This window comes from Panthera pardus, unplaced genomic scaffold (assembly GCF_024362965.1).
Source record: "Panthera pardus isolate Hobbes unplaced genomic scaffold, ASM2436296v1 HiC_scaffold_2, whole genome shotgun sequence".
NCBI lineage: Eukaryota > Metazoa > Chordata > Mammalia > Carnivora > Felidae > Panthera > Panthera pardus.
The window spans coordinates 147012964-147038064 of NW_026526765.1; the positions used below are offsets into that span (position 1 = coordinate 147012964).

Sequence of the window (25101 nt, forward strand, 5' to 3'; positions counted from 1 at the left end):
CTCTTTCCCTGTTCCAAGGCTATGGCTTAAGGTGGGTTGACTGCACTCTCTAGTGAAGGACCAGCCGGTGAGTGTGCCATGGGGTCTTTCCATTCCTGAGCTCGGGGGCCAGCGATACAGAGGCAGTCAGGCTGGCCACAAAGGGCTGGAACCCCAAAATGTGGGTTCAGACTCGGAGCTGCAATGCACTGTTCCCTCAGCCATGTGTCCCTGCTGCCCGGACATCAGGGTTGATAAATGGCAGTTTGGGGGGTTCAGATGTGATTCAGTCACGCTGCTCCTTGGACACCGATTTATTACACTGAACAACATGTGAAACCATTCCTATCTTCACTCAGCCTCCACCTGCTGCCATCGAGAAAGATGGCCTCGTTTGCAGAGTCCACGGAGTGCACTGGTAGGGCAGAGTCTGCAAGGCCATTTGGAGCCAGGCAGGGGACGGGGCTGAGGCCCAGAAGCTAAGCACCAGAAGGCATCTGGTGTAGGAGGGGCCAAAAGCCAAACTGGAAAAGGTGGGGTGTCGCTCCCCAGAGGTGCACCCCAAAGGGGTGTGGACTGGCAGGGCCTGGGAGGGGTGACGGCAGGTGAGTTGTGCAGGGGGTGACCAGGAGGGCGCAGGGCAAAGGCCAGTGGCTCTGGGGCTGGTCTGAGCCGAATCTAGTTCACCTCGAGGGCTGAAGGAGCAGGGCAACATCCTTGAGAGGAAAACCTGAGCCAGACGGCTGTCAACAGGTTTTTACAAACACCAATCCCTCACAGCCTCCTGACTGCCAATACCAGGAGCCTTGGCCTTTTGCACTTTTCCATCCGTCTGTCCGGAGATAAGCGGCCAAGCCCCTCATCTCCCATTCCTAGGCATCTGCCAGCAGCCACAGGCCCCGGGGTACACCTCAGCCCCACGGCAATGGCTCCTACTCAGGGTCTATTTCCAGGAGGCAGCTGGCCCAGATGGTGTCTGTGTCACAAGCTTGCACCGGGCACGGCACTGGGTACAAACTCTGTGACCAGCTGGGGTGGGGCGGGGGTGCCCCTCTTCTGCAAGCGGCTGAGACAACTGTGTGTCCCCAACGGGCTGCAACCACCATACCCGCAGAGGGCAGACTCTGAGGTGTCCCCTGGAACCCGGCTGCAGGCTGCCACTCAGAACCACTGCTCAGGCCCCCAGAATGGCCTGAGACTGAGGGCTCAGGGCTCCTGCAGAACCATACGTCAGAACCTGGGATGGCTGAAGGTGGCTCAGCCCCAGCCAGATGCAGCCTCTCCTTCCTCAGATAAACAGTCTGAAGTGGCAGGTGACAAAATGAACCATTTCCAGCATTTCTTGGACATTAAATAGCTGTGCGTGTGCACACGCCAATGACCTAAGTGTAAATGACTCAGAAACACGTAGGCACTTTTCTTAAAATACAAATGAATTTTAAATTCGAAAAGAAAAGCCTAACCCACACGCGGAGTCTCAGGAAGCACACAGCTTTCGGCTAAGACATCTGGCTCTCTCCGGTTGCAAAGCAGACCCCATGTGGCACCCGCTTTCAGCTGTCACTCACCCCAAGTGCGCTAATTCCCAGCTGGAGGGCTTCTTCTATCTCCTGTTCTATCCCTCAGCTTGCTTGCCTCCTAAGACCCTTGTCCCTTTCTAGCAACAAATCCTGGCTTAAATATTAGATGTTGAAACATTTCTTTTGTGGGGCGCCTGGGTGGCTCAGTCAGTTGAGCATCTGACTCTTGGTTTTGGCTCAGGTCATCTCGCAGTTTGTGAGTTCAAGCCCCACATTGGGCTCTGCCCTAACAATGCAGAGCCTGCTCTCTCTCTCTCTCTCTCTCTCTCTCTCTCTCTCTGCCCCTCCCCAACTCATAGTATCACACTCTCAAAATAAATTTAAAAAAATTCTTTCGCAGCTAAGCCCACTCATAATTATTCATTCACCCCTCACTGATTTAATCTATTCCCTGTGGAGGATTATCTGTTGAGTCTGACTATTAACTCTCCACTCTTCCCCCTCATTTCTCTCCCTTCCTTACCCTACTCCGAATCATCAGTTGGGTGGGACCAGACCCCACCCCCTGCCCCAGCTACAAGAATGGGCACACATCTCCAGGCTGGTGTTCCCCTCCTGGACCCAGTGATTAGCTGCAAGATGAACAAGTGGTTTGCATTAGTTCAATGAGAGTCACTCCCACGACTTTTGCTAAAATTAATGCAAAGGAGGTGCTCTATGTCCATCTGAGCCTGGAGTAGCCGGCAGCCATCTTACCACCACTTACAGGGGTGTATTTGTCATCTTTGGCCATGTAACAATGTGACCCAAAATTTAATGTCCTAAAACATCAATGAATTCCTTCTCAGGATTCTGTAGATTCACTGGGCTGAGCTGGCCAGTTTTGTTCCACATGGTGATAGTTGAGGTCACTCACGTGGCTGCATTCAATTGAGAGCTTGTCTAAGGGGCTAGGATGTCTGTGATGGCCTCACCTCCAAGATCTCTCTCCATGTGGCCTTCTTCCCTTCAGTAGTCTAACCCTGAGCTTCTTCATAGCTGGGTGGCCAGGTTCTATGAAGGGAGTTCCAACAGGACAGGCCCCCAGCATACAAGTGGCCTGTCATACTGTATTTGCATCACACTTGCTCATGTCCAATTACCCAAAGCAACCTGCACAGCCAAGCTCAGAATCCATGTAGGAGGAGGCTATACATGGCATGAATATCAGTGTCTGTCACTGACCAATACAGTGACTGATCTGCCTCTATGCCAAGACCAGGGTCACTGACACAGGCTGATACCAGACGTGGCTGACCTAGCTAGGTGGGAGCGTCCCCAGTTATCTCCCTCCCCAGTGAAACTACAAACTCCCAATGGATGGGGCCAGACCTCGGGCCTCATTGATAACTCATTAGGGCCAGCACAGTGCCAGGCATGTAGAGAATGACCCATAAAAACTCATTGATGAACTTCTAATATTACACGTTTTCAAACACTACTGTATAATTATTCTCAAGTAGTGTGGTCTCCGGGAGCAACTCTCAAAATGAACCAGGATTGTTTACTTTCAAGACTGAAGAAGGTCCCTCGTTGCAAGAGGTTGGGCCAGGGCTTTCCAAAGCAGTCCATGATAGTAAAACCTCCTTAACAGCCTGTGTGCAGTCTTTGCCATGAGAAGTAGCCTGTCTTGTCTTTTAGAAATAGTGACAGAATGCATGAAAGACAAGGAACACTTAACTTGAAACCTATAGATGTGTGGTGGTTTTAAATCTTTTTTTTAAGCTTATTTACTTATTTTGAGAGAGAGAGAGAGAGAGAGATCAATGATAGATAGATAGATAGATAGATAGATAGATAGATAGGATAGAAAGAGAGGGAGAGAGAGAATCTCAAGCAGGCCCCACACTGTCAGCACAGAGCCTGACACAGAGCTCAAAACACAGCTGTGAGATCATGACCTGAGATGAAATCAAAAGTCAGACACTTAACCGACTGAGCCACCCAGGCTCCCTGATGCATAGTATTTTTAAACATGTCCATAGGGGTGCCTGGATGGCTCAGTCAGTTAGGCGTCCGACTTCAGCTCAGGTCATGATCTCATGGTTTGTGGGTTCAAGTCCCACGTCCAGCTCTGTGCTGGCAGCTCAGAGCCTGGAGCCTGCTTCGGAGTCTACATCTCCCTCTCTCTCTGTCCCTCCTCCGCTCACACTCTCTCTCAAAAATAAATAAAACATTAAAAATTTTTAATAAATAAACAAACATGTCCATAAATTCTTTGATACCCCTCTCTCAAAAAGCAGGTCTAACTTGTCTCCCCTTGAATAGCAGCTGTCCTTCATCACTTACTTCTAATGAAGAAAATGTGGCAGAAATGATTTTGCATGCGTTCCCAAGCCAGTCACAAGAGGCGACCCACACAGCCTCTCCTGGCCTCCCCTTGGGACTTTCACCCTTAGAACCCAGTGACTACACTATGAAGAAGCCACACACGCAGCCACGTGGAAGTCCAGGTGCAGATGTTCCGGCCACAGCTCCAGCTGAGGTCCCAGACTACGCCCGCATCCCCCAACCCCTGCGAGACATGGTGTGAGCTCTCGTGCGATCCCAGCCTCCCAACCAACACCAAGTGGAGCTGAGACCAGCTGTCCTCACCAAGCCCTCGCAGTACTTGAGATTCATAAGCAAAATAAACACGTGAAGCGGTAAGATCTGGGGGTGGTTCATAGCACAGCAATAGATGCAGAACCTGGGACAAGAAGGAAGGGACTTTCGAGATAACATAGTGCAACTTGGCCATTTAACAGAAGATGGAAGTGACTTGCCCCAAGGTGACCCAGAGACGGCCATGGACTTATTTTTGAGAGAGACAGCATGAGTGGTAGAGGGGCAGAGAAGGGGGGGACAGAGGATCCGAAGCGGGCACAGAGCCAGATGTGGGGCTTGAACTCATGAACCGTGAAATCATGACTTGAGCCAAAGTTGGATGCTCAAGCGACTGAGCCACCCAGGTGTCCCTCCTATCTTTTGATTGTAAGTCTAACACTCTTTGTATCTCCTGCCTGGGACTGACCCAACACTCATTCCAACCCCCTTCTCCCTGACCTCTCAGTGCAGATGAAGGTCTGCCGCTAAGGATGGAGAGATGAAAAGAGGAGTCGAAGGTTCCAGAAACATCCCTGAGCAGCCACACCAGCCCCGGACTGCCCGCCTCCGGAATTAGCATGCAAGGAGAATAAATGCCTGTGAGTTTCAGTTAGGGTTTCTGTTATCTGCAGCCAGATGTGTGCCTAACTGATACACTGGCTTTCAGATGGCACTGAATTCAGAGCTCCTACTTGGCATTCCCAACTTACTTTGGTACTGATGCCAGAAACACATAACCAAGCTAAACCATGTAACTCCAGGGGCCAACTTGAGAGAGCTCCTCACTGCCCTTCTTGCTGCCAGAATTGCCAGAATACTCAGAACAAGCTGGTCCTCACCCATCCTCAGCCTTCAAAGCTGACCCAGACCTGCCCCAGCATCCTGAATGCTCCCTCCGGCCAACGGAGGACAGTAGATGCCTGGTGCTTTTCTCAGCCCTACAGTTACCGAGTCACAACACCAGGCTCCCCAGGGACTGCCTGAGCCCTCAGAGGGGTAACAAAACAGATTGCACAGCGCTTACCTGACAAGCAGAACAGGGGAGGCCCCCAGTGAGTGTGTGCAGCCAGGGTATGTCTTCTGCTGCTGTGGGTGGGGTTTGCTCAGAGACCCCCTCCTCAGGTCCTATCCCAGCTGAGGCCTGAGGTCACCCCCGTGTAGAATCAAAAGCTGACGGCTCTGACCGAAGCTTTACACCAGGCACCTTTTTTTTCCTGAGTCTGTTTACCTGGTCATGACTTAGTATTATCCCTTTTAAAATAATCAAGTTTTGGGGTGTCTGGGTGGCTCAGTCAGTTGAGTGTCCGGCCTCAGCTCAGGTCATGATCTTGCAGGTCCGGAGTTGGAGCCCTGCATCAGGCTCCGTGCTGACAGCACAGAGCCTGCTTGGGATTCTCTCTCTCTGCCATTCTCTCTGTCCCTCCCCTGCTCATGCTCTCTCTCTCTCTCAAAATAAATAAACTTAAAAAAAAAAAAAGCAATTCCTACAGAAACACATGAACAGGGAGGTTTACTACCTATCGGCAGTGGAGAGGCAGGGAGCCAGCTGTGTTTTTCATTCTGACTTCCAGTTTGCCAGGCGCCGATGCTTTTGGTAAATATAATAAAATGATGCAGTAGAAAATAAAATTTTAAAAACCCAAAACATAAAAGCACTAGCCCATGTTTTTTATTATGAGATTCAACAGACATAAAATTACCGCTTAAATTGCTGTAAAACTTTCCAAATACTCTCAATTTCTATCCTAATCTTGTTATAGGTCCATAACAAACAGTTCAAGGGCCAGCACCCATTGGCAAACCACATTTTGAGTAGCACTGCCCGGAGCACTGTTCAACAGCAAAAATGCAAACATCTTAAATGACCAGCAATAACGCAGTTGTTAAATACACTTTGGTATATCCATGTTATGGTTTAGCAATAAAAAATAATGAAGCCTATGAGTCAGTAACTCGATTCCTAAGTATATAGCCAACAGAAATGAAAACATATGTTCCCACAAAAACTTGTACATGAATGTTCATAACAGCTGCATCCATCATGGCCAAATACAGGAAACCCAGATGTCCGTAAATGGACGAATGGATCAACAAAATGTGGTATATCCACATGATGGCATATTATTTGGCCTTAAAAAAGGAACAAAATACTGGCGCATGCCATACACGGGTGAACCCGGAAAACCTTATGCTAAGTAAAAGAATCCACATACCAAAGGTCACATATTTATGATTCCACTTAAACAAAATGCCCAGAAGAGGCAAATAGAGTGAAACAAAAAAATAGAGGGGCACCTAAAAATTAGGGTGGCTCAGTCAATTATTCATCCGACTCTTGACTTCAGCTCAGGTCATGATCTCATGGTTCGTGGGATCGAGTCCCACATGGGGCTCTATGCTGACAGTGTGGAGCCTGCTTGGGATTCTCTCTCTCTTCCTCTGTCTCTGCCATCCCTCCACTTGCACACACTCTCTATTAATCTCTAAATAAGCAAACACACAAACAAACATTTAAAAAAATATAGATTAATGGTTTCCAGGAGCTGAGGGTGACAGCAGGATTGGAAGATGATGTCTAAGGGGCACAGGGCTTCTACTTGGGGTGACAGAAATGTTCTAAACACAACCGTGGCAATGGTGGCACCACACTGCATACACTAAAAATTGCTGAATTGTACACTTTAAATACATGAATTCTGTGGTATGTGAGTTCCACCTTTTTTTTTTTTAAAGATTTTTTTTTTTTTTAAGTAATTTCTATACCTAACATGGGGCTTGAACTCACAACTCCAAGATCAAGAGTCGCATGCTCTTCTGAGAGCCAGCCTGGTGCCCCCTGTGAGTTCCACCTTAATAAAGCTGTTACAAAAACATAAGGAGAGTCCTACAGCTATTAAAACAAATGAATTAATTATTTAAAACCTAAAGAAATCCTACATCTGGATGTTTTCACTAGGGATTTCTCCCAAACATTTAAGAAAGGTGCAACATAGAGGCACCTGGTGGCTCAGTGGGTTAAGGGCCTGACTTCAGCTCAGGTCATGATCTCACAGTTCATGGGTTTGAGCCCCACATCGGGCTCTGTGCTGACAGCTCAGAGCCTGGAGCCTCCTTCAGATTCTGTGTCTCCCTCTCTCTCTGCTCCTCTCCCCTGCGCACTCTCTGTCTCTGTCTCTCTCAAAAATAAATAAACATTAAAAAAAATTTTTAAAAAAAGGACAGAAAGGAGCAACATTAAATCATATACTAATTCTTCCAGAAGAAACAGGGCTAACAGTTCCCAATTCATCTTATAAGTCCTGGTCTTAATACTAAAAACTGACAATAGAGGGGAAAAGGACACTTACAGACCATCTCTCTATGAAGACAGATGCAAAATCCCCAAACACAATGTTAGCAGATTGGATCTAGCAAGCTATTAAAATAACATAGCCTAATCAATAAGGGTTTACTTCCAGGAATGCAAGGGAAGTTAACATTCTACAATCAATCAATGTAATCTACTGTTTTCACAGAGAAAAAAAAAGGGGGGGGGGAGGAAGCTATTATCTGATTAGCCCATAAATGCAGAAACATCACTGGACAAGTTTTAACACCCAGTCATAACTTAAAAACAAACAAACAAACCTCACCACAAACTAAGAAAAGAAGAAAAACTTCTTTAATGGGATTGGCAGCTGCAAAAACCCTAAAGTAGTGGTCATGCTTAGTGTTTCCCTCCGGGTTGGGTTATGAAACCAGGATGCCTCTGCTCCAGAACTGGTAATACCTCTGTTCAGCACGATGGAAGGTCTCAGCCAAAGCAGTGAGTCCAATAAAAGAAATAAAAGGCACAGAATAGGAAACAAACAAAAAAACAAAAAAACCCTCTATTTATAGACAATATGATAGAAAATACATGGAAAATCTAAAGACAAACTGTTAAACATTAACAAGCAAAGGTGCCAAGGACACTAGAAATAAGAGCAACCTGAAAAATTCTCAGCAACAAACAGGAAATGAATTTTCAAAAATATTATCATTGAAAATGGTAGCAGAGGGGCACCTGGGTTAAGTTAAGTGTCAGACTTCAGCTCAGGTCATGATCTCACAGTTCATGTGTTCAAGTCCCGCGTCGGGCTCTGGGCTGACAGCAAAGAGCCTGCTTGGGATTATCTCTCTCCCCCTCTCTCTGTACCTCTCCCCAGCTCATGCTCTCTCTCTCAAAATAAATAAACATTTAAAAAATAAAAAATAAGTAAATAATCCACAACCACATGTAGCAAAATGGATGGATCTCATCATGATCAACTAAAGACAAAAAAATCTACATCATGTGATTCCATTCACGTAAAGCACAAAAACAGGCAACGCTAGCCTATCGTGTGAGAAACTGGGATGCTGATCACCCCTGGGGCAACTGGGGGGGTGGGGGGGGGTGGGCAGGGAAGGGGGTGTGTCTCTGGAGGGCAGGTCATGTGCTGTTTCTTGTCTGGGCCATAGGTGTGTGCTGTCTATGCAAATTGAGCAAGCTGCAAATTTAAGATATGTGCTTGGCCTGTAGTTAAGTTCTATTTGGACAAAAAGTTAAAACAAATAATGAGGCAGACATCAGAGGCATAGATATGCTGTGTTTCTTTTTTAAGATTTTTTTTTAAGTTTACTTATTTATTTTGAGAGAGGGAGAGAGAGAGAACAAATGGGGGAGGGACAGAGAGAGAGGGAGACAGAGGATCTGAAGCGAGCTCTGTGCTCACAGAGCAAGCCTGATGTGGGGCTCAAACTCACAAACCATGAGATCATGACCTGACCTGAAGTCAGATGCTTAACCAACTGAGCCACCCAGGTGTGCCTTAAGATTTTATTTTTAAGTAATCTCTACACCCAATGTGGGGCTCAAACTCACAACCCCAAGATCAAGAGGCACATGCTCTTCCAACTGAGCGAGCCGGGCACTCTCCGATACATTGATATTATAGTGACCAAAGCTACGAATGGTTGCAGAGACACAGAGTATCAAGTACATGCATATTCACTGCCCTTCTTCCACCTTCTGTGGAAGCTTGCCCCCAGAATCAGAAGGAGCGGGACACAAGCTGGGAGACTTTTACACTGGAAAGAGTGGAAAACCACTGGTGTGGAAGGAAATGTTGGAAGAGGTCCAGGAGGGCAGAGGGAAAGCAGGGAGGCTGCCCCAGCTCCCTGCCTGGAGTCACGGTTTATTGTTTATTTGAACAGGTCTCCACGTAAGCTTGGCCGTGGGCCCCAGAAGTCCATGTGGGTTGTATGAACTGAGATTTGTACCTTTAAATTGTGAAGACAAAAAAAGAAAATTCATAATACCACGTATTATTTTATTTCTGCAAGAATTTAAATGTGTATATCTGTAAAATATTTACATCCAGGGAATGGTATTGGAGAGGGTGGTAAGGTGAGGAAAAAAGGGAGACTTTTCTTTGAACTTCAGCTCTATGTTGTTTTTGAGGAGGGAGTCAGTGGGGTAATTTTAAGAAGCACAGTTTGCTTTTATAATAATAATTTTTAAAAAATAAGGGGCGCCTGGGTGGCTCAGTCGGCTAAGCGGCCGACTTCGGCTCAGGTCATGATCTCACGGTCCGTGTGTTCGAGCCCCGCGTCGGGCTCTGTGCTGACAGCTCGGAGCCTGGAGCCTGTTTCGGATTCTGTGTCTCCCTCTATCTGACCCTCCCCTGTTCATGCTCTGTCTCTCCCTGTCTCAAAAAAAATAAATAAAAAAACGTTAAAAAAATTAAAAAATAAAAGGAGGGAGAAAAAACAAAAAAAACCCAAAAATAAAATAAAATAAAATAAAATAAAATAACATAAAATAACATAAAATAAAATAAAATAATAAAATAAAATAAAATAAAATAAAATAAAATAAAATAAAAGGGGGGCACTGGGTGGCTCAGTCGGCTAAGCATCCCGACTCTTGATTTCTGCTCAGGTCATGACCTCGTGGTTTGTGGGATTGAGCCTGTTGGTAGGAACCTGCTTGGAATATTCTCTCCCCCTCTCTCTCTCTGCCCCTCTCCTGCTCATGTGCTCGCTCGCTCTCTCTCTCTCTCAAAATAAATAAACTTAAAAAAAGTTTTTTAATGAAAAAATAAAAGGAGGGTAAGAAGACAGGAAAGGGGGGGCATGCGGGGAGGCAGGGACCTTCAGGATGAAGCAAATGGTCTGCTCTAGGTAGAAAATGAGGCTCTCCATCATCAAGAGGTGGCCTGGAGACCAACTGAGTCAGTATGGGGACAGGGCAGATACACCTGAGTTCACGACTCACTCCATCTCTCACGCCTCTTTCACCTCTACCTCTTCCACCAAAGCAAACCCCTTGCATTCACCCACCTGTAAACTCTCCCTCCTGAGTTTATGCCCCCGAATCCCCCACATGCAATCCACCCCTCCACACATACACCTTCCCCGATTTTCTACACCCCCCACCCCTGCAAACAGTGAAGGGGCCAGTGCCCAGGTATCACAACGTGACCCTCACAGACCCCTCCTGATGGAGGTCCTGGATCCCAAGAGGGGAGCAGGCAAGAGGAGAGGATGTACATTTTGGAGAGCAAACAGGCATGGGAGGGTGGATGGAAGGTACTACCTTGTCCTCCTGGCAGTGAAGCTCAAGTCTCACTGGGGATGCAATATGGCGGGGGGGGGGGGGGGGGCACTCCTGGGCAGCTGCTCCTAGCCTTCCTCAGGGGCAGCCCTCTGTCCTGTCTGTGCCTCCCATCCCCCCATACGTACACATATACACAGAGAAAATGGTAAGACCACTGGCCAGACCCCCTCCGGGGCACTTTGAGATCCACAGTCACAGCCAATAAGTGTGCCGCTCCTGTACAGAGCTGACCTTTCAGCAAGCACTTGGGCCAATACAGTCCCCCTTCATCCCCACCTAGGTGACAGGCAGTGCTGTGGATGGGAAGTGATGCTCAGGGGGAAAGTCACTATCCAATCCTCCTGTGGGTGGGACAGCTCTGGTGCACTCCCTCCCTGCCTCCAAGTCACCTGCTGCTCCCACTCACCCAGGGGCACATGTGGTCTTGTCTATACATTTTTTTTTTTTTTGAGAGAGAGAGAGAGAGAGAGAGAGTACAAGTGGAGCAGGTGCAGAGAGAGAGGGGGACAGAGGATCTGAAGCAGGCTCTGTGCTGACAGCAGCAGGCCTGACATGGGGCTCGAACTCACGAACCGTGAGATCATGACCTGAGCTGAAATCAGGCACTCAACCCAGGCACCCCACATTTTTAAAGGTACATTTGGTAGAAAGCACCACAGGGAGGCAGGCGTGTGTGCTTCTAACGGGGGACCCAGGTCTGGCCCCTCCTCCACACTGGCCATGCACTGGCCTTTGTTTGCAAGACTTTCCTTCCTCGTGAGCCCCCACCCCCCCACCCCCCACGGAACCTCAGCCCACAGCGCTTTGAACTTCTTTCTGTGCTAGCCTGTGAGTGGCCCGCACGGGACTACTTCTAAGGAAACAGACCAGGCAACAGGCTACTTCAAGCCAAGTGTCATGAAAATCATGACCTCGCGGGCAAGGCAGTGTGGCCGGCATTCAGTCCCAATTCTAAACACAGGGCTGCAAAAATAAAAAAGAACAGTGGAGTCAGGGAAGAAGGGAGGCTTTGCTGTATCATGGGGGAAACTCCAGGGCCACCCAAAAGTAAAGAGCTTTATAACTGCTGCCTGCTGATCATCAAGTTGAAGGGCTCCCCAAGGATCCAGGAGTTGCTCTTTCTGCATCCTGGAGCAGAAGCTTCACTCGGGGATTCTGGCACCAAATGAACCAAGAGTCTAAGCAGAAACGACAGTCTGTTCTGCGGGGGAGACAACAAAAGGAAAGTGTCCCACGGTCATGCTGTCTATGCTGTCTTAGTAACATCCCACCCACAATAATGATCTGTGTCAGGCTCTCTCCCACCTCATGAGGGGACCACAAATCCACTTCCTTAGGGATAAGTGAACAGACATTATTAGACACCTAATGTATGTCAAGCACTTCCACATGTGTTCATCTCAGTGTATCCTCAACACAAACCCATGAAGAAAATAAGGTTATCCCATTTTACACACAAGGAGATGGACAGTTTAGTTTTTTTAAGTTTGTTTATTTTGAGACAGAGAGAGAGAGAGGAGAGAAAGCAAGCAGAGGATGGACACAGAGAGAGAGAATCCCAAGCACGCTCCAAGGTGTCAGCACAGAGTCCCACATGAGGCTCGAACTCATGAACCATGAGATCATGACCCGATCTGAAATCAAGAGTCGGGCGCTTAACTGATGGAGCCATCCAGGGGCCCTGAGGAGAAAGACAGTTTAAAGAATCAAATAACTCACAGAGCCCATGGGTGGTGGCCACAGCTGGCACTCGTGGCTGGATCCATCCGCATCCAAATCCAGACTCCTTTCCTGGACGCCAAAAGGTATCCTGGCACCCACAGGAGAGATGCTTCTCTGCCTCTCCGCCCTGCCTGGAAACCCCAGGTGGAGGGACACACACAGAGTCCAGGCCTGCCCAGTGGGGCTTCTTCTCCTGGGACCCTGAACCTCAAGCACAGTGACACACATAAAAAAAAAAAGTTGGCTGGGCGGTATCTGAGAAGCCTCCATGCCCTGGGGACCTGCTGTCCTGATTCCCAGAACTTTCCTGCATAAGCCTCCTCCCAAGCAGGTGCATCACTTTTGTGAGCTCCGGTTTTCCTTCCAACACTTTCCCTTGCTCTCTAACTCTGCCAACTTGATTCTGCTACTAGGAACAAAGAATGCAAGCTCGCTCACCATCCACCGAGATGTCCTCCTTCCTCTCTGCTCCCTGGAACAACACGCCAGCTACTTGCCCTCTTTCCCACGTCTGGGGGCACATCCCAGGGCCCAGCTTCCGTGACATGCCACTACTAAACACTTATGGACAATGAAGCGGGAGGATGCATGCAGCACCGTGGGACAGAGCGAGCCAAACTAACATATGAAGGGGGAAAGGAGACGTTTCTGTGTGTTTTTGCTGATCCTTTTTGTACAGTTTAGCAAGGGCAGCTATTTCTGTCCACACCCCTGACTTTGATCAGCCCCGGAAGGACGGAAGGCAAGCTGAGGCCACCTGTGCCAAGGGTGAGGGCACGCAGGGAGCCTGCAGCACCATCTCAGCAAGCCTGCAGGGATCCCAGCTCTGGGGTGGCACATGGAGCCTGCAGGAGGAGAAGAGGGGAGAGAAGCTAGGGGGTCCAAGGGCAGGCAAGAGATGAGGGGGACGATCCTGCAAAGAGGTGAGGCTTTCCAATCTCGGGAGGTGTCTGGAGGTACCCAGGTCTATACAACTCCCAAACCCTGCTCAATTTAGGCAACAGGATAGGGGGAGGTGGGTTACTAGAAGAGAATGTACAGGAAACGTTAGCTGCAAAGGATGGGAAGGCTTTTCAGGAAGGGTATTTCTGAAGTGTTTCCTTGTAGGGAATAGATTTCCGACACAGAGCGGCAAGTGCCCCAAGGCAAGCCAGCAGGAGCGGATCTGATTCACAGGGAAGGGACCCTGGCCAGCGCCAAACCAAATGCAATTGCTTCCAAACACCGGACCCCGGAGCCAGCTCAGAGCTCAGCCTAGCCAAGTCCTGGTCAGCGTTAAGCCTAAGTGAGGAAGGAGAAAAGGCCAAGTGGAGAAAACACTGGAAAGAATGTAAAGAGAGTATCAAGTTTAAAAACAAAAAGGAGGGGCGCCTGGGTGGCTCAAGTTGGTTAAGCATCGGATGCTTGGTTTTGGCTCAGGACATGATCTCACCGTTCCTGAGTTCGAGCACCGCAGTAGGGGCTTGGGATTCTCTCTCTCTCTCTCTCTCTCTCTCTCTCTCTCTCTCTCTCTCCCTCTCCCTCTCTCTCTCTCTCCCTCCCTTCCTCTCTGCTCCATCCCCCCCCACTCTCAAAAATAAATAAATAAACTTTAAAAAAATAAAAGGAGGCCAACACCCCCCAAGGAGTTTTCCCACACAGGTCAAGAAACTGCCCCTGCAGGCCGCCCTGTTTGAGGACAGCGTGTAATTCAAGAAGGACAATGTCAGCTATGGAAGCTTCCTGTCTAGATTTTATTACCCTTTCCCTATAACTGTCCTCTAACAGACCTGTTATTCCACAAATCACCCAAAGATATTAATAGAAAGAGCTGAATTCCATGTGTTCCCTTACTAAAGGCTGAGTTTGTCCTCTGTTCCCACCACCCTATCCAACACTCAAAGAGGGCCTGTTACCAGCCAGCCATGCAGCCAGCGGATCGTGAAGAAAGAATATGGATCCTTCAAGGGAAAATGCCAGGAGGAGAGAGATGCTTCAGGCAGGGGACTGACACACAGGTTCCAATTGAGAAACTAAGTCATTCCATAGGGCATAGGAAGGTGATGTGATTTGAGAGATGGGTCCAGAGAACAGGGCAGGAATCAGATGGAGAAATGCCATTACACAGGTGTGATGGTTAATTTCATGGGTCAACTTGGATGGACCATGGTGCCCAGATACATGGTCAAACATTTACTTTGGATGTTTCTATGAGGATTTTTTGGGATGAGATTAACATCCCAATAGGTGGACTTGGAGTAAAGCAGATTGCCCTCCATAATGTGGGTGGGCCTCACCCAATCAGTTGAAGGCCTGAATAGCACAAGAAGACAGAATTCCCAAACAAGAAAGATTTCTCCAGCAGACTGCCCTTGGACTTCGTCTGCAACAACTGCCCTCCAGAAAGACTGAAACAATTTAAACACTATCACTCTGATCACTGAAAACAGTATCTCCTTTTACTAGGAATTTCTGCAATTATTCACAACAGATGAATAAGTATCCACTGAAGAAAAGTGTCACCATTTATATTTTTCATTGGGAACTCCCTGTTCCTATTCTTTACCCATCTTTCCACTACAATATTTGACTTTTCCTTATTCTTTTGTAAGAACTTTATACTTCATGACTATCAACTGTACATTTATTATATTTGTTGAATTGTTTTCAGGTATTTTTTTAAACTTTTTTTTTTAACGTTTATTTATTTTTGAGAGACAGAGAGACAAAGAATGAGCAGGGGAGGGGCAGAGGGAGAAGGAGACGCAGAATCCAAAGCAGGCTCCAGGCTCTGAGAGTCAGCACAGAGCCTGACGCAGGGCTTGAACCCACGAACTGTGAGATCATAACCTGAGCCAAAGTCAGACACTTAACCAACTGAGCCACTCAGGCACCTCTCAGTATTTTATCTTTAAACTCTGTCAGGGTGAGATTTTCCATACAGAAAATATAAGCTCTAAGCTTAAAACGTTTCAGAAAACATTTTAAATAATGGCAGGGTTTTTCAGCCTAGACACCACCAACATTTGGGGGCAGGATCATTTTTTGTGTCGGAGGCTGTCCTGTGCCTTGTAGGATGTCTAGCAGCATCGCTGGCCTCTACCCACTAGATGCCAGTAGCATCCCCGCCACACCCCACATTGAGACAAACGAAAAACATCTCCGAACATTGCCAAATGTTCCCTGGGGACAAAATCTTCCATTTGGTGGATTCCGACTGCTTTATGATTTCCGACTTCAGTACCACACTTCTAAACTCAACTTCCACCTCATAATTTTAAGTGACCTATTGTATTTTTGTGTTGCCCTCCACGGTTTCATTTTTCATATTTAAGTCTTCAGTTCATCTGGAGCATACTTTAGCACAAGAAATAAAGTAAGAAGCTAGAGATGATGATGATGACATTGAACTTAGCCTGGGAGAAGGCAGTGCCAACATATGAGTAGCTCCTGATACGTGGGACATTTAATATTCCTACCATACAATGTTACATGACACCTTACGTAGTGACAAGTTGCACCTGTCACCCAATAGTTGGCACAGAGTTGGCCAAGCTGAGGTCAAAACAGTTTTAGTCCTACAGCCTCAGGATTCTCAGCTACGACTAAACCAGATGGTGCTCGATACACATTGGGTGGGTGGGGCGGGCAACTGTTCCAGGAATGTGTTCACCCATGGCTATTTTACCCTTGGAATAATCCATCACAGCCTCCAGCAAACTACCTGATTCTGGAATCTTCTGGAAAATTCCAAGGCATCTTCCATTTTAGTAGGAAAAAAAACACCAGAGTGGGTGCTTAGCTCTGTGTCTTGCTGCCCCCGGTTTGAACTTCTGTGTGCTTTGTAGTCAGTTTTTTTTTTTAATATTAATTATCCATTGCTTTTCAATGCGTGTTAAATTTCTATAGAATTTAATGAATATAGTGGGCTCCCTCTGGTGGTCACAAGAAAATTTCCAAATTCCAATGGTCAGCACACAGTTAAACCCCAAGGCCTTTATTTACGGGACATGGTACATTTTGTAATTAATAGACTCAGAGTGGCTAAATGATGCCTTAAGAGAAGACCCCTAATTATCATCCCTCAGTCATCAGTGGGTCTACTAATTGGTTCATGAAGCCACTCACTATCTAAAACCATGCCTACCATCTTCCCTTCCGAGTCCCTTGTGGGGGATTTCCCATTTCTGCTCAGGGCATCAGGCTCCCCCAGGCTTGCAGCTTCAGGCACCTCTGTCCCCACCAGTGCCATCCATCCTGTTTGTGAGCTCTGTCCACCGCGTGGCCCGTGCCTCCTGCAGCTGTTGCCCGCCATCAATTCTCACAGCCCCCATTCAAGTTCTCATGACCTCTCCTCCACAGAAGTCACCCAGCCGTCACTCATCATCCCTCCTCCACGTGCCCAGCACCATTCCCAGGCTCAGTGGACACAGCAGGGAACAAGACAAAGACCATCCCCACCCACCTACCCTGAGCACCCTCTCTGGGGGCTTCTCTGCTAGAACCGAATCTGCCTCCGGCCCTTACTCCGTGCTGTTTTGAGTCCTCTTAACGTTGAACTCTAATGCAGATTCCTTCAACTGTGTCATCTGTGGAATAACACCCACAACCATCCATCCCCGAGACCTGCCCTTACTGCCCACTGCCACCTTCCAACCAAACACAGTTCCCCGCTATTCCAGGGGCTCCCCTGGAGTCGCCTCTGCTCAGAATGATGGGATCAGGAAATGTGCCCCCTGCCCCAGCTGGCTGAGATGCCAAGCAGTCCTCAAAATCCTGCCCGGCTATCATCTTCCCACTGCCCAGGTCCTCCTGATCTGAGGCGATATCTCTCTTCTTTTTATGTCTGTAAGACTTTTCTTTTTTGTTAAATTTTTTTAAAAGTTTATTTATTTTAAGAGAGCAAAAGAGAGAGAATGAGTGGGGGAGGGGCAGAGAGAGAGGGAGAGAGAGAATCCCAAGGAGGCTCCTCACTGTCACTGCAGAGCCCGACATGGGGCTCGATCCCACAAACCGTGAGATCACGACCTGAGCCGAAACCAAGAGTCGGACACTCAACCGACTGAGGCACCCTATGTGAGACTTTTCTGTTCAGGCTCTTCCCATTCTTAATAGAGTAAGGTTCCTGTATCTGTCCCATGACCTCCAGTGACAGGCTCTGCAATTCCTGGCACAGTCTTTGTCAATATTGCCCACAGGAAGAGCACAAAAGAGGGATAAGGAGAAATGAATGAAAGAAGGAACAAATATCAAGGCATAATGAACTGGGGACCAGAGACCACACTCCAGAGTATTCTAGCCAACAAATAAGCAAACAAGATCAGACACCCAAATTATCTCCTTCAACTCTGTGCAGTCTTACACAGTAGGATAACTGCCATCAAGTGACCTTTTTATACCATAAATTCCAGTCAAGTAGGATTTCACAGGTTAAAAAAAAAAAAAAAGGCATTATTTAAAAAATTCTCTGAGTAAATAATCCAAAGGGGAATCACCATTTCTTGCTTCAGAGTACCAACAAAGGGTATATACCTGGGGGCGCCTGGGTGGTTCAGTCAGTTGAGCATCTATCTGACTCTTGATCTCGGCTCAGGTCATGATCTCACGGTTTGTGGGATCAAGCCCCGCATCGGGCTCTGCGCTGGCAGCATGGAGCCTGCTTGGGATTCTCTCCCTCCCTCTCTTTGCTCGCTGTCTCTCAAAATAAATAAATAGACACTGAAAAAAAAAAGGAAAGGGTGCACTTCCTCCACTAAGCTCTTTCCTACACCAACAAAGAAGCAGGCCAAACACAAGGAATTTTTAGCACCTCTGTAACATTTGCCATTTGCTCTGTAACATTTGCCATAAACTAACAGTGAAACGTATAACTTTCATCATGCTCTCCCATGAGGGTTTCACTCTCCTGCTCAAACTTCCAGACACTGTCACAGAGCAGTGAGCGTCTCGCTCTGATTCATCTTATCAGTGCGCATCGTTTCGAAACCACACGCAACATCTCTGGTATATGATACAAGGATACCGTGGGGCACAAAGAAGAAATGAAAGGTACTCCCACTTTTCTGCAAAGTTCCTAACAAATTTCCAGGGCAGGTGGAGCCGGGTTAGAAACCAGTGCGAAGTGTACGCAGGGGCAGAGCCCCAGGCTTTGCACTGGTCCCTCTGGTTGCCGTTAGCAGTTGACAAGAGCTCATGGGCTACACGCTTCCTTTTTCTTTCCGGTTCTCTCACGCCTGTGCTCTGTCGCCAGCATTTTTCACCCACATCCCAGAAGAACACGCCAATACAGTCTGCCAAGCCTTTGTTCTTTCCCTCCAGAATATTCCCAGCCAACCTCCAGCTTCAAATCTCCTCTCCCCATCTCTCTGGCAGCCCTGCCTGACATCAGCAAAACTCAAGAAGGCAACAGGCTGCACGGTGGGTCTGGACGGGCCTGGGGACAATGGATCTGAGTTCACAGTAACCACAAGTAACTCACTCTCAGGAAGCGACTGCCAGGCCCTATTCTAAACAACTCACATGCATTAACTCATTCAATCCTTGCAATAATCCCGGGACATAGGTACTGTTGGAAACTTTCATTTCACAGGTGAAAAACTGAGGCACTGCTTGGATAAGTTACTTGTCCAAGGTCATCGAGCTAGTAAGTACTTTATCACCGGGCCTGGCTGACTATTGGACAAGTTCAACAGAGGGAAAGGACTGCCCTTGTGTGCCTGGAGTGGAGGCAAACCTCTGGTAACATCCAGACTCTGTCTACAGTCCCCAGCTGAGGGCCACCTGGACAGGGCTCGCCAGTTGCCCCTGCAGTGGTAATCTCTTATTTACGACCGCCCAGTGAAAACCATTTTGTCTTCTTCCGGGAACAGCACCCTAATATTCCTTGTGGTAAGTACCCTTCCCCATTCTCAGACCACATGGTTCTGGCAGCGTCAACCTGCCCCCACGACTGCCTCCGCCAGGTCCAAAATGGTCACATGACCCAGAGCCAGCCGATCAAGGCATCCTATCCTCCGGGCACAGCAATTAGTTCAGGCAGAGGCATCTGCCCCAAGCCCAGCAAATCAGGGTCAATTCCGGGGCTTCTTTTAAAATTTTGGTAAAATGTATATAAATCTACAATCACTGAATGGTTCAAAGTTACACAATTCCACGGCATTTATTCACATCCACCTGAATACAGCCCGACCTCTGACCTTTCCACTTCCAGTTATATGAGCTAATAAGTTTCCTTTTCTTCATTAATGTAGGATGGTTAGAACATTAGTATTCTGATGCTTGACTCAAACAGTTAATGCAATGACCTTTTGCACCACAGTGGCCCATCCCAGGACATGTAGGATGATCAGGGGTCAGAGTCAAGATTCAAATCCAGGGTTCTCGGGCTCCAAGGTGTTGGGCACTGGCTCTGACCCAGCCCTTAGGATGACCTAGGGTCATGACTGTTCTCAGTGAAGTGGGGGCCGGGTTGTCCCTTCATCTGCCACAGGACAGGCTTGGGAATAACCCTGCCAGAGCCCTTCTTGCAATATTCTAGAATTGCTGCCCTGAGGGCGCCCTCCCCAACAGACTGTGGGCTCCTGTCCTTCCAGCCCGACACCCCCAGATGCCGCAGCAGTAACTGGCTCATGACTAGCTTCAGTACAAGCCATCAGGAGGGCAGAGAACAGAGTGAGAAGGCCGTTCTCCTCCCCTCCAATGCTTCCCTGCAGGCTGGGCTGTAAGAACACAGGACAGGAGGGGTGCCTGGGTGGCTCAGTCAGTGAAGCATCCGACTCTTGATTCCAGCTCAGGTCATGATCTCATGGTTCGTGAATTCAAGCCCCTCATTGGGCTCTGTGCTGACGGTGTGGAGCCTGCTTGGACTTCTCTCTCTCTCCCTCTGTCTCTGCCCCTCCCCAGCTTGTGCTCACTCTCTCGCTCCCTCTCAAAATAAATAAAACTTAAAAAAAACAAAAAACAAAAAAAGGACACAGGACAGGAAACCACCTAAACATCCTTGGTGGTGACTGGCCAGGCACCTCACAGGATAGCTCAACAGACAATAAGGATGCCATTATTTAACCAAAATGATGTAGTACATGTCCTCTGATGTGCAAACTGAGTCACCATCTCAAAGAGAAACTGTGAATCAAAGAAAGCAGTACAGGGACAACAGCCTATGGTACCCTTTGTGGAAAGAAAAACAGGAGAGGAGTTACTGAAATATACATAACACTACCTCAAAACCCAGGCTGCCCCATACCATAGCCACTAGTTACATGTGGCCATTTAAACTGAGTAACAATTTTAAAATTTGCTTCCTCTGTCGCACTAGCCACATTGTCAAGGGCTCCATAGCCAGTAGTGGCTGCCATTTTAGCCTAGATAACAGATCATTTCCACATCACAGAAAGTTCTACTGGGCAGCACTGCTCTAGAAAGTCAGGAAGGGGGCGCCTGGGTGGCTCAGTCAGTTAAGCGTCCGACTTCGGCTCAGGTCACGATCTCGCGGTCCGTGAGTTCGAGCCCCGCGTCAGGCTCTGGGCTGATGGCTCAGAGCCTGGAGCCTGTTTCCGATTCTGTGTCTCCCTCTCTCTCTGCCCCTCCCCCGTTCATGCTCTGTCTCTCTCTGTCTCAAAAATAAATAAACGTTAAAAAAAAAAAATTAAAAAAAAAAAAAAAAAAAGTCAGGAAGCCTCTAGAAAGGTGACCAGGAGAACAGGGGAGGGGAATTATTCTTCATGTGTAATCTTTAGTAGTACCTCAACTTTTTTTTTTTTTTTTTTATCACATCATACGTCATTTCCTACTCAAAAATAACCACTTTAGGGACACCGGGTGGCTTAGTCGGTTAAGTGTCTGACTTGGTTTCGGCTCAGGTCATGATCTCACAGTTCGTGAGTTTGAGTCCTGCGTCAGTCTCTGGATTGACAGTGTGGACCCTGCTTGGGATTCTCTTTCTCTCTCTCTCTCTCTCCTTCTCTCTCTGCCCCTCCCCCACTCATGCTGTCTTTGTCTCTCAAAATAAATAAATAAATACTTAAAAAAATAATAACCACTTTTAAACCCTAAGTACATGGGTAACATAAGAAAAGAGTGTTGGGTAAGTCCCCTGTGTCTGAAGCCTGGAGATCTCTGCGGAAGGAGTGCAGGAGTGTCTCTCTGGGCAGGTGAATGACAAAGAGCAGCATGGGGGAGGGGGGATCCCCAGGTAGCAGCCCCCCTTCCAGCCCCCACCGTAGGAAATTTTGACCCTCATAGCAACCTTAAGGCCCTCGGGATGATTCGCCTTCCTGTCCGCTTTCCTTTGCTAGGACTGCCCCAACAAGTCTCCACAAACTAGGTGGCTTAAAATGACAGACATTCTCCCACAGTTCTGGAGGCCAGAAGTGCAAAATCAAGGTGCCACCAGGGCCAGTTCCTTCGAGAATATTCTCCCCTGAGCACCCCTTTCCTCCAGCTCCTGGTGGCTGCAGGCAATCCTGGGCTTGTAGATGTATCCCTCTGTCCTCCGGAGAGCTCCTCTGCATGTTTCTCTGTGTCTCAAATCTCTCCCTTCTGTCGCATAAGGACACTGGTCACTGGACTTAGGGCCCACCCTAAATCCTGGATGGCCTCATTTTATAGACGAGAGGAGCAAGGCTCAGGCTCCTCCCTTGTCTGAGGTCACAGGGCACAGCCCTGCCAGTCTTCTCACCACTGGGTTGGGCAAGGGGCCTGCTCCCTTCTCAGCTCCACGGCTTCCTTTTCACAATGGACAACACACGGAAGAGATGCCCCCTCCTCTGGCCTCGCTTATCTGTTTGATCAGATCTCCCAGGATCTGACAAAGGATCACACAGTCCCCAGGCCATGAGAAGAAACGGGGGTGGGCAGTGGGCATCTGTGAATATCTCAAATCAGATGGGGACCAAAGCTACAGAGGGCGGTTTGCGTGTCCTGACTCCAAACAGCTGCGGGGCAGATCAGAGCCCCGGAGACAGGAATCAGTGAAGGCTTCCAGTGCTAGAGAAAAAGGCTTCTGTCCTTTTTGTGACAGGGAGAATGTGCCAGCTGACAGGGGTTTGCATCGATGAAGGTCTCCAGGCCAAAGGGCTCCAATGAGGGGCGCCTGGGTGGCTCAGTCGGTTAAGGATCTGACTCTTGGTTTCGACTTGGGTCATGATCTCACAGTTCCTGAGTTTGAGCCCCCCATCAGGCTCTGTACTCACAGTGTGGAGCCTGCTTGGGATTCTCTCTCTCTGTCCCTCCCCTGCTCATGCATTAGGGCCTGGCCATGCTGGCCACACTGACCAAGCTGAGCACACCTCCCAGGACAGCTTGATAGCAGCCCTGAGACCCTCTGACGACAGCAGTGTAGTCCTGACCACCAGCAGGGGACCCCTCCAAGAGCAGGGTAGGTCACTGCCCTCCTCTCGGCAGGACTGGGGGGTTATGACCAGACTTTCAGTCCCCCGGGTCTTCCCTGGGACTATCTTGGAACTTCTCTTGGTGGTTCAGGACCCTCCAAAAGGGAGGCAGGTCACAGGATCCCTCCGGGCTCATGGGCTTTGACCTACCCTTTCTCTATGACCTCAAAAACGCCTACAGAGCCCACTCCAATACTGTTATCATTTTTTGATAAAGATCTTGATTGTTAATAAGTGACAGACCAAGATTTGAACCTGGTTCAGATTTATTTAGGAGCTCCATGCCCCCTCACTGCCTCCTCTACATGTCTATCTCTATTTGGGACTTTCAAACTTATGGTCAGCAATGCAGAGCAGGAAACCCATTTCAATCGCCATCCAGGTCATACACTACAGATAGAAATAGCTCAAACAAAAATTTCTCTCCAATATGTTTTTATTCCAGCCTATGGCTAGTTCAACATTTCAAAACGCTGGCTGCAACCCACGGAACTGATTTCATATCTCACAAATGCTTTGTGACCCCAGTTTATTTATTGTTTTAATGTTCATTTATTTTTGAAAGAGAGAGAGAGAGACAGAACATGAACGGGGGGAAGGGCAGAAAGAGAGAGGGCGACACAGAATCTGGAGCAGGCTCCAGGCTCCCAGATGTCAGCCAGAGCCCCACTCAGGGCCCAAACCCATGAGCCATGAGATCATGACCAGAGCCGAAGTCAGACACTTAACTGACAGAACTACCCAGGCTCCCCGTGACTCCCAATTTAAAAAATACTTACCTACATAGCTCACATGAATTGACATGCATACAATACTTAGAAAGAGGTGGGGGGGGGGGGGGAATACAAAAAAAAAAAAAAAAAAAAACCAAGAGGAATCACTCCTATTGTATGCATTTTTCAGATCATCCTAAAACTCATGTGTCGATCTGAATATTTCCCCCCATTGAATCAAACATCTGACTTGATGATCTGTTAATGATGTCATTACTTGTCATGTCCTTTTTGCTATTAAAATGTTAGAGGTGCTATTAAAGACTAACTCAAGTTCGTCCCTAAGATCCTCTTCCACTGGGCCCTCGGAGACAGAATTTTTCATACCAGGAGATCCACCTTTACAGAAACCCCAGGGCATCTCCCAATATGGAGATGTTAATGTTCAATGAGCTTTGTGTCTAGGCCAGCTGAAGTGGATTGGGAAATGCCAGACAGCTTGGCTAATGGAAGGAATGACAGCAAGGACAGGGGCCCCTGGGCTCAGCTCCTGTGTATTCCACGTTGTCCGGCATGGTGGGAAATCTAAGAAGTGTTGCGATTTTCAACTCATTCACTGGTATTACACATTGTTCTACAGAGGAGAATTCTTGCCCTGAAAATGCCAGGGCCAAGACAGCACACAGACTTCAATGATGGTCTGTGCCAAGCTCCCATGAGGACAACCGGAAGACCTGATAGGCATCAGAATTCAGCCACAAGAACTGGGAATCCACAAATCCTGGCCTTATTCACAGCCATCCTGGTTGCACCACCAAAACCCAAGATAGACATTCTTATTTGAATCATTCAGACCATCATTCCCATCTTCCCCCCTCTACCTCCACCAAAAGAAATGAAAACCAAAAAACCTACAGTCACCAGAGCACTTATTTACCCCCTCGTGTCTGAACAGAGCTGGAATCACAGTTAATACTGTGTGGATGGTCCATGCCTGTTTCTGTCTTTGAAACAGGATGGCTTTCACCTTCCCAGTACCTAAGCCTTCATCATAAGTCATTTCTTTTTTGTTTTGTTTTGTTTGTTTGTTTGTTTTCATCATAAGTCATTTCTAACAGTTCCTTAATTCCTACCCCAAGATCACCATCTTCATCAAACCAGGGCAGTTCACCCTGCTAGAATCTTTGACTAGTCATCTGGTCAGGGAAAACAGGAAGAAAGACGCCGGATGGTCCACGAGGTACAACAGACAGACTGAAACCCATGCAAGCTCTTGACCATGTCCTCAGCAGTTCTGAGCAGACAGGAGACAGGACGCCAGGCCTCTGGGAAGTCAAGGGCCCACAAGAATCAAATATCCACTTACCTGGGGGGCAGACACACTCGGTCGGCGCTTCCCGAACCGTCCGGTGCTTGACCAGTCCCTCCAACTTCTGAATTAGGGAAGAAAAGAGAGGGGAGAAAAAAAAAGACCAGCATGAGTTTGAGAGTGGAGAGGGGTAAAAGTGGAAAAATCAGCAAAAAACGATGTATTGGAAAGATCTACGTCG

General features: G+C 48.0%; 1 protein-coding gene across 1 annotated transcript in view; it reads right to left on the reverse strand.

Annotated features, from left to right (window-relative positions):
* The window catches only part of COL23A1 (collagen type XXIII alpha 1 chain), a 355860-nt gene that overhangs the window by 305805 nt on the left and 24954 nt on the right, over positions 1–25101 (reverse strand). Inside the window, exon 2 of the mRNA XM_019469645.2 lies at positions 24918–24984. Within this exon, the coding sequence (XP_019325190.2) occupies positions 24918–24984 (67 nt within the window). The remainder of the gene's footprint in view (positions 1–24917; positions 24985–25101) is intronic.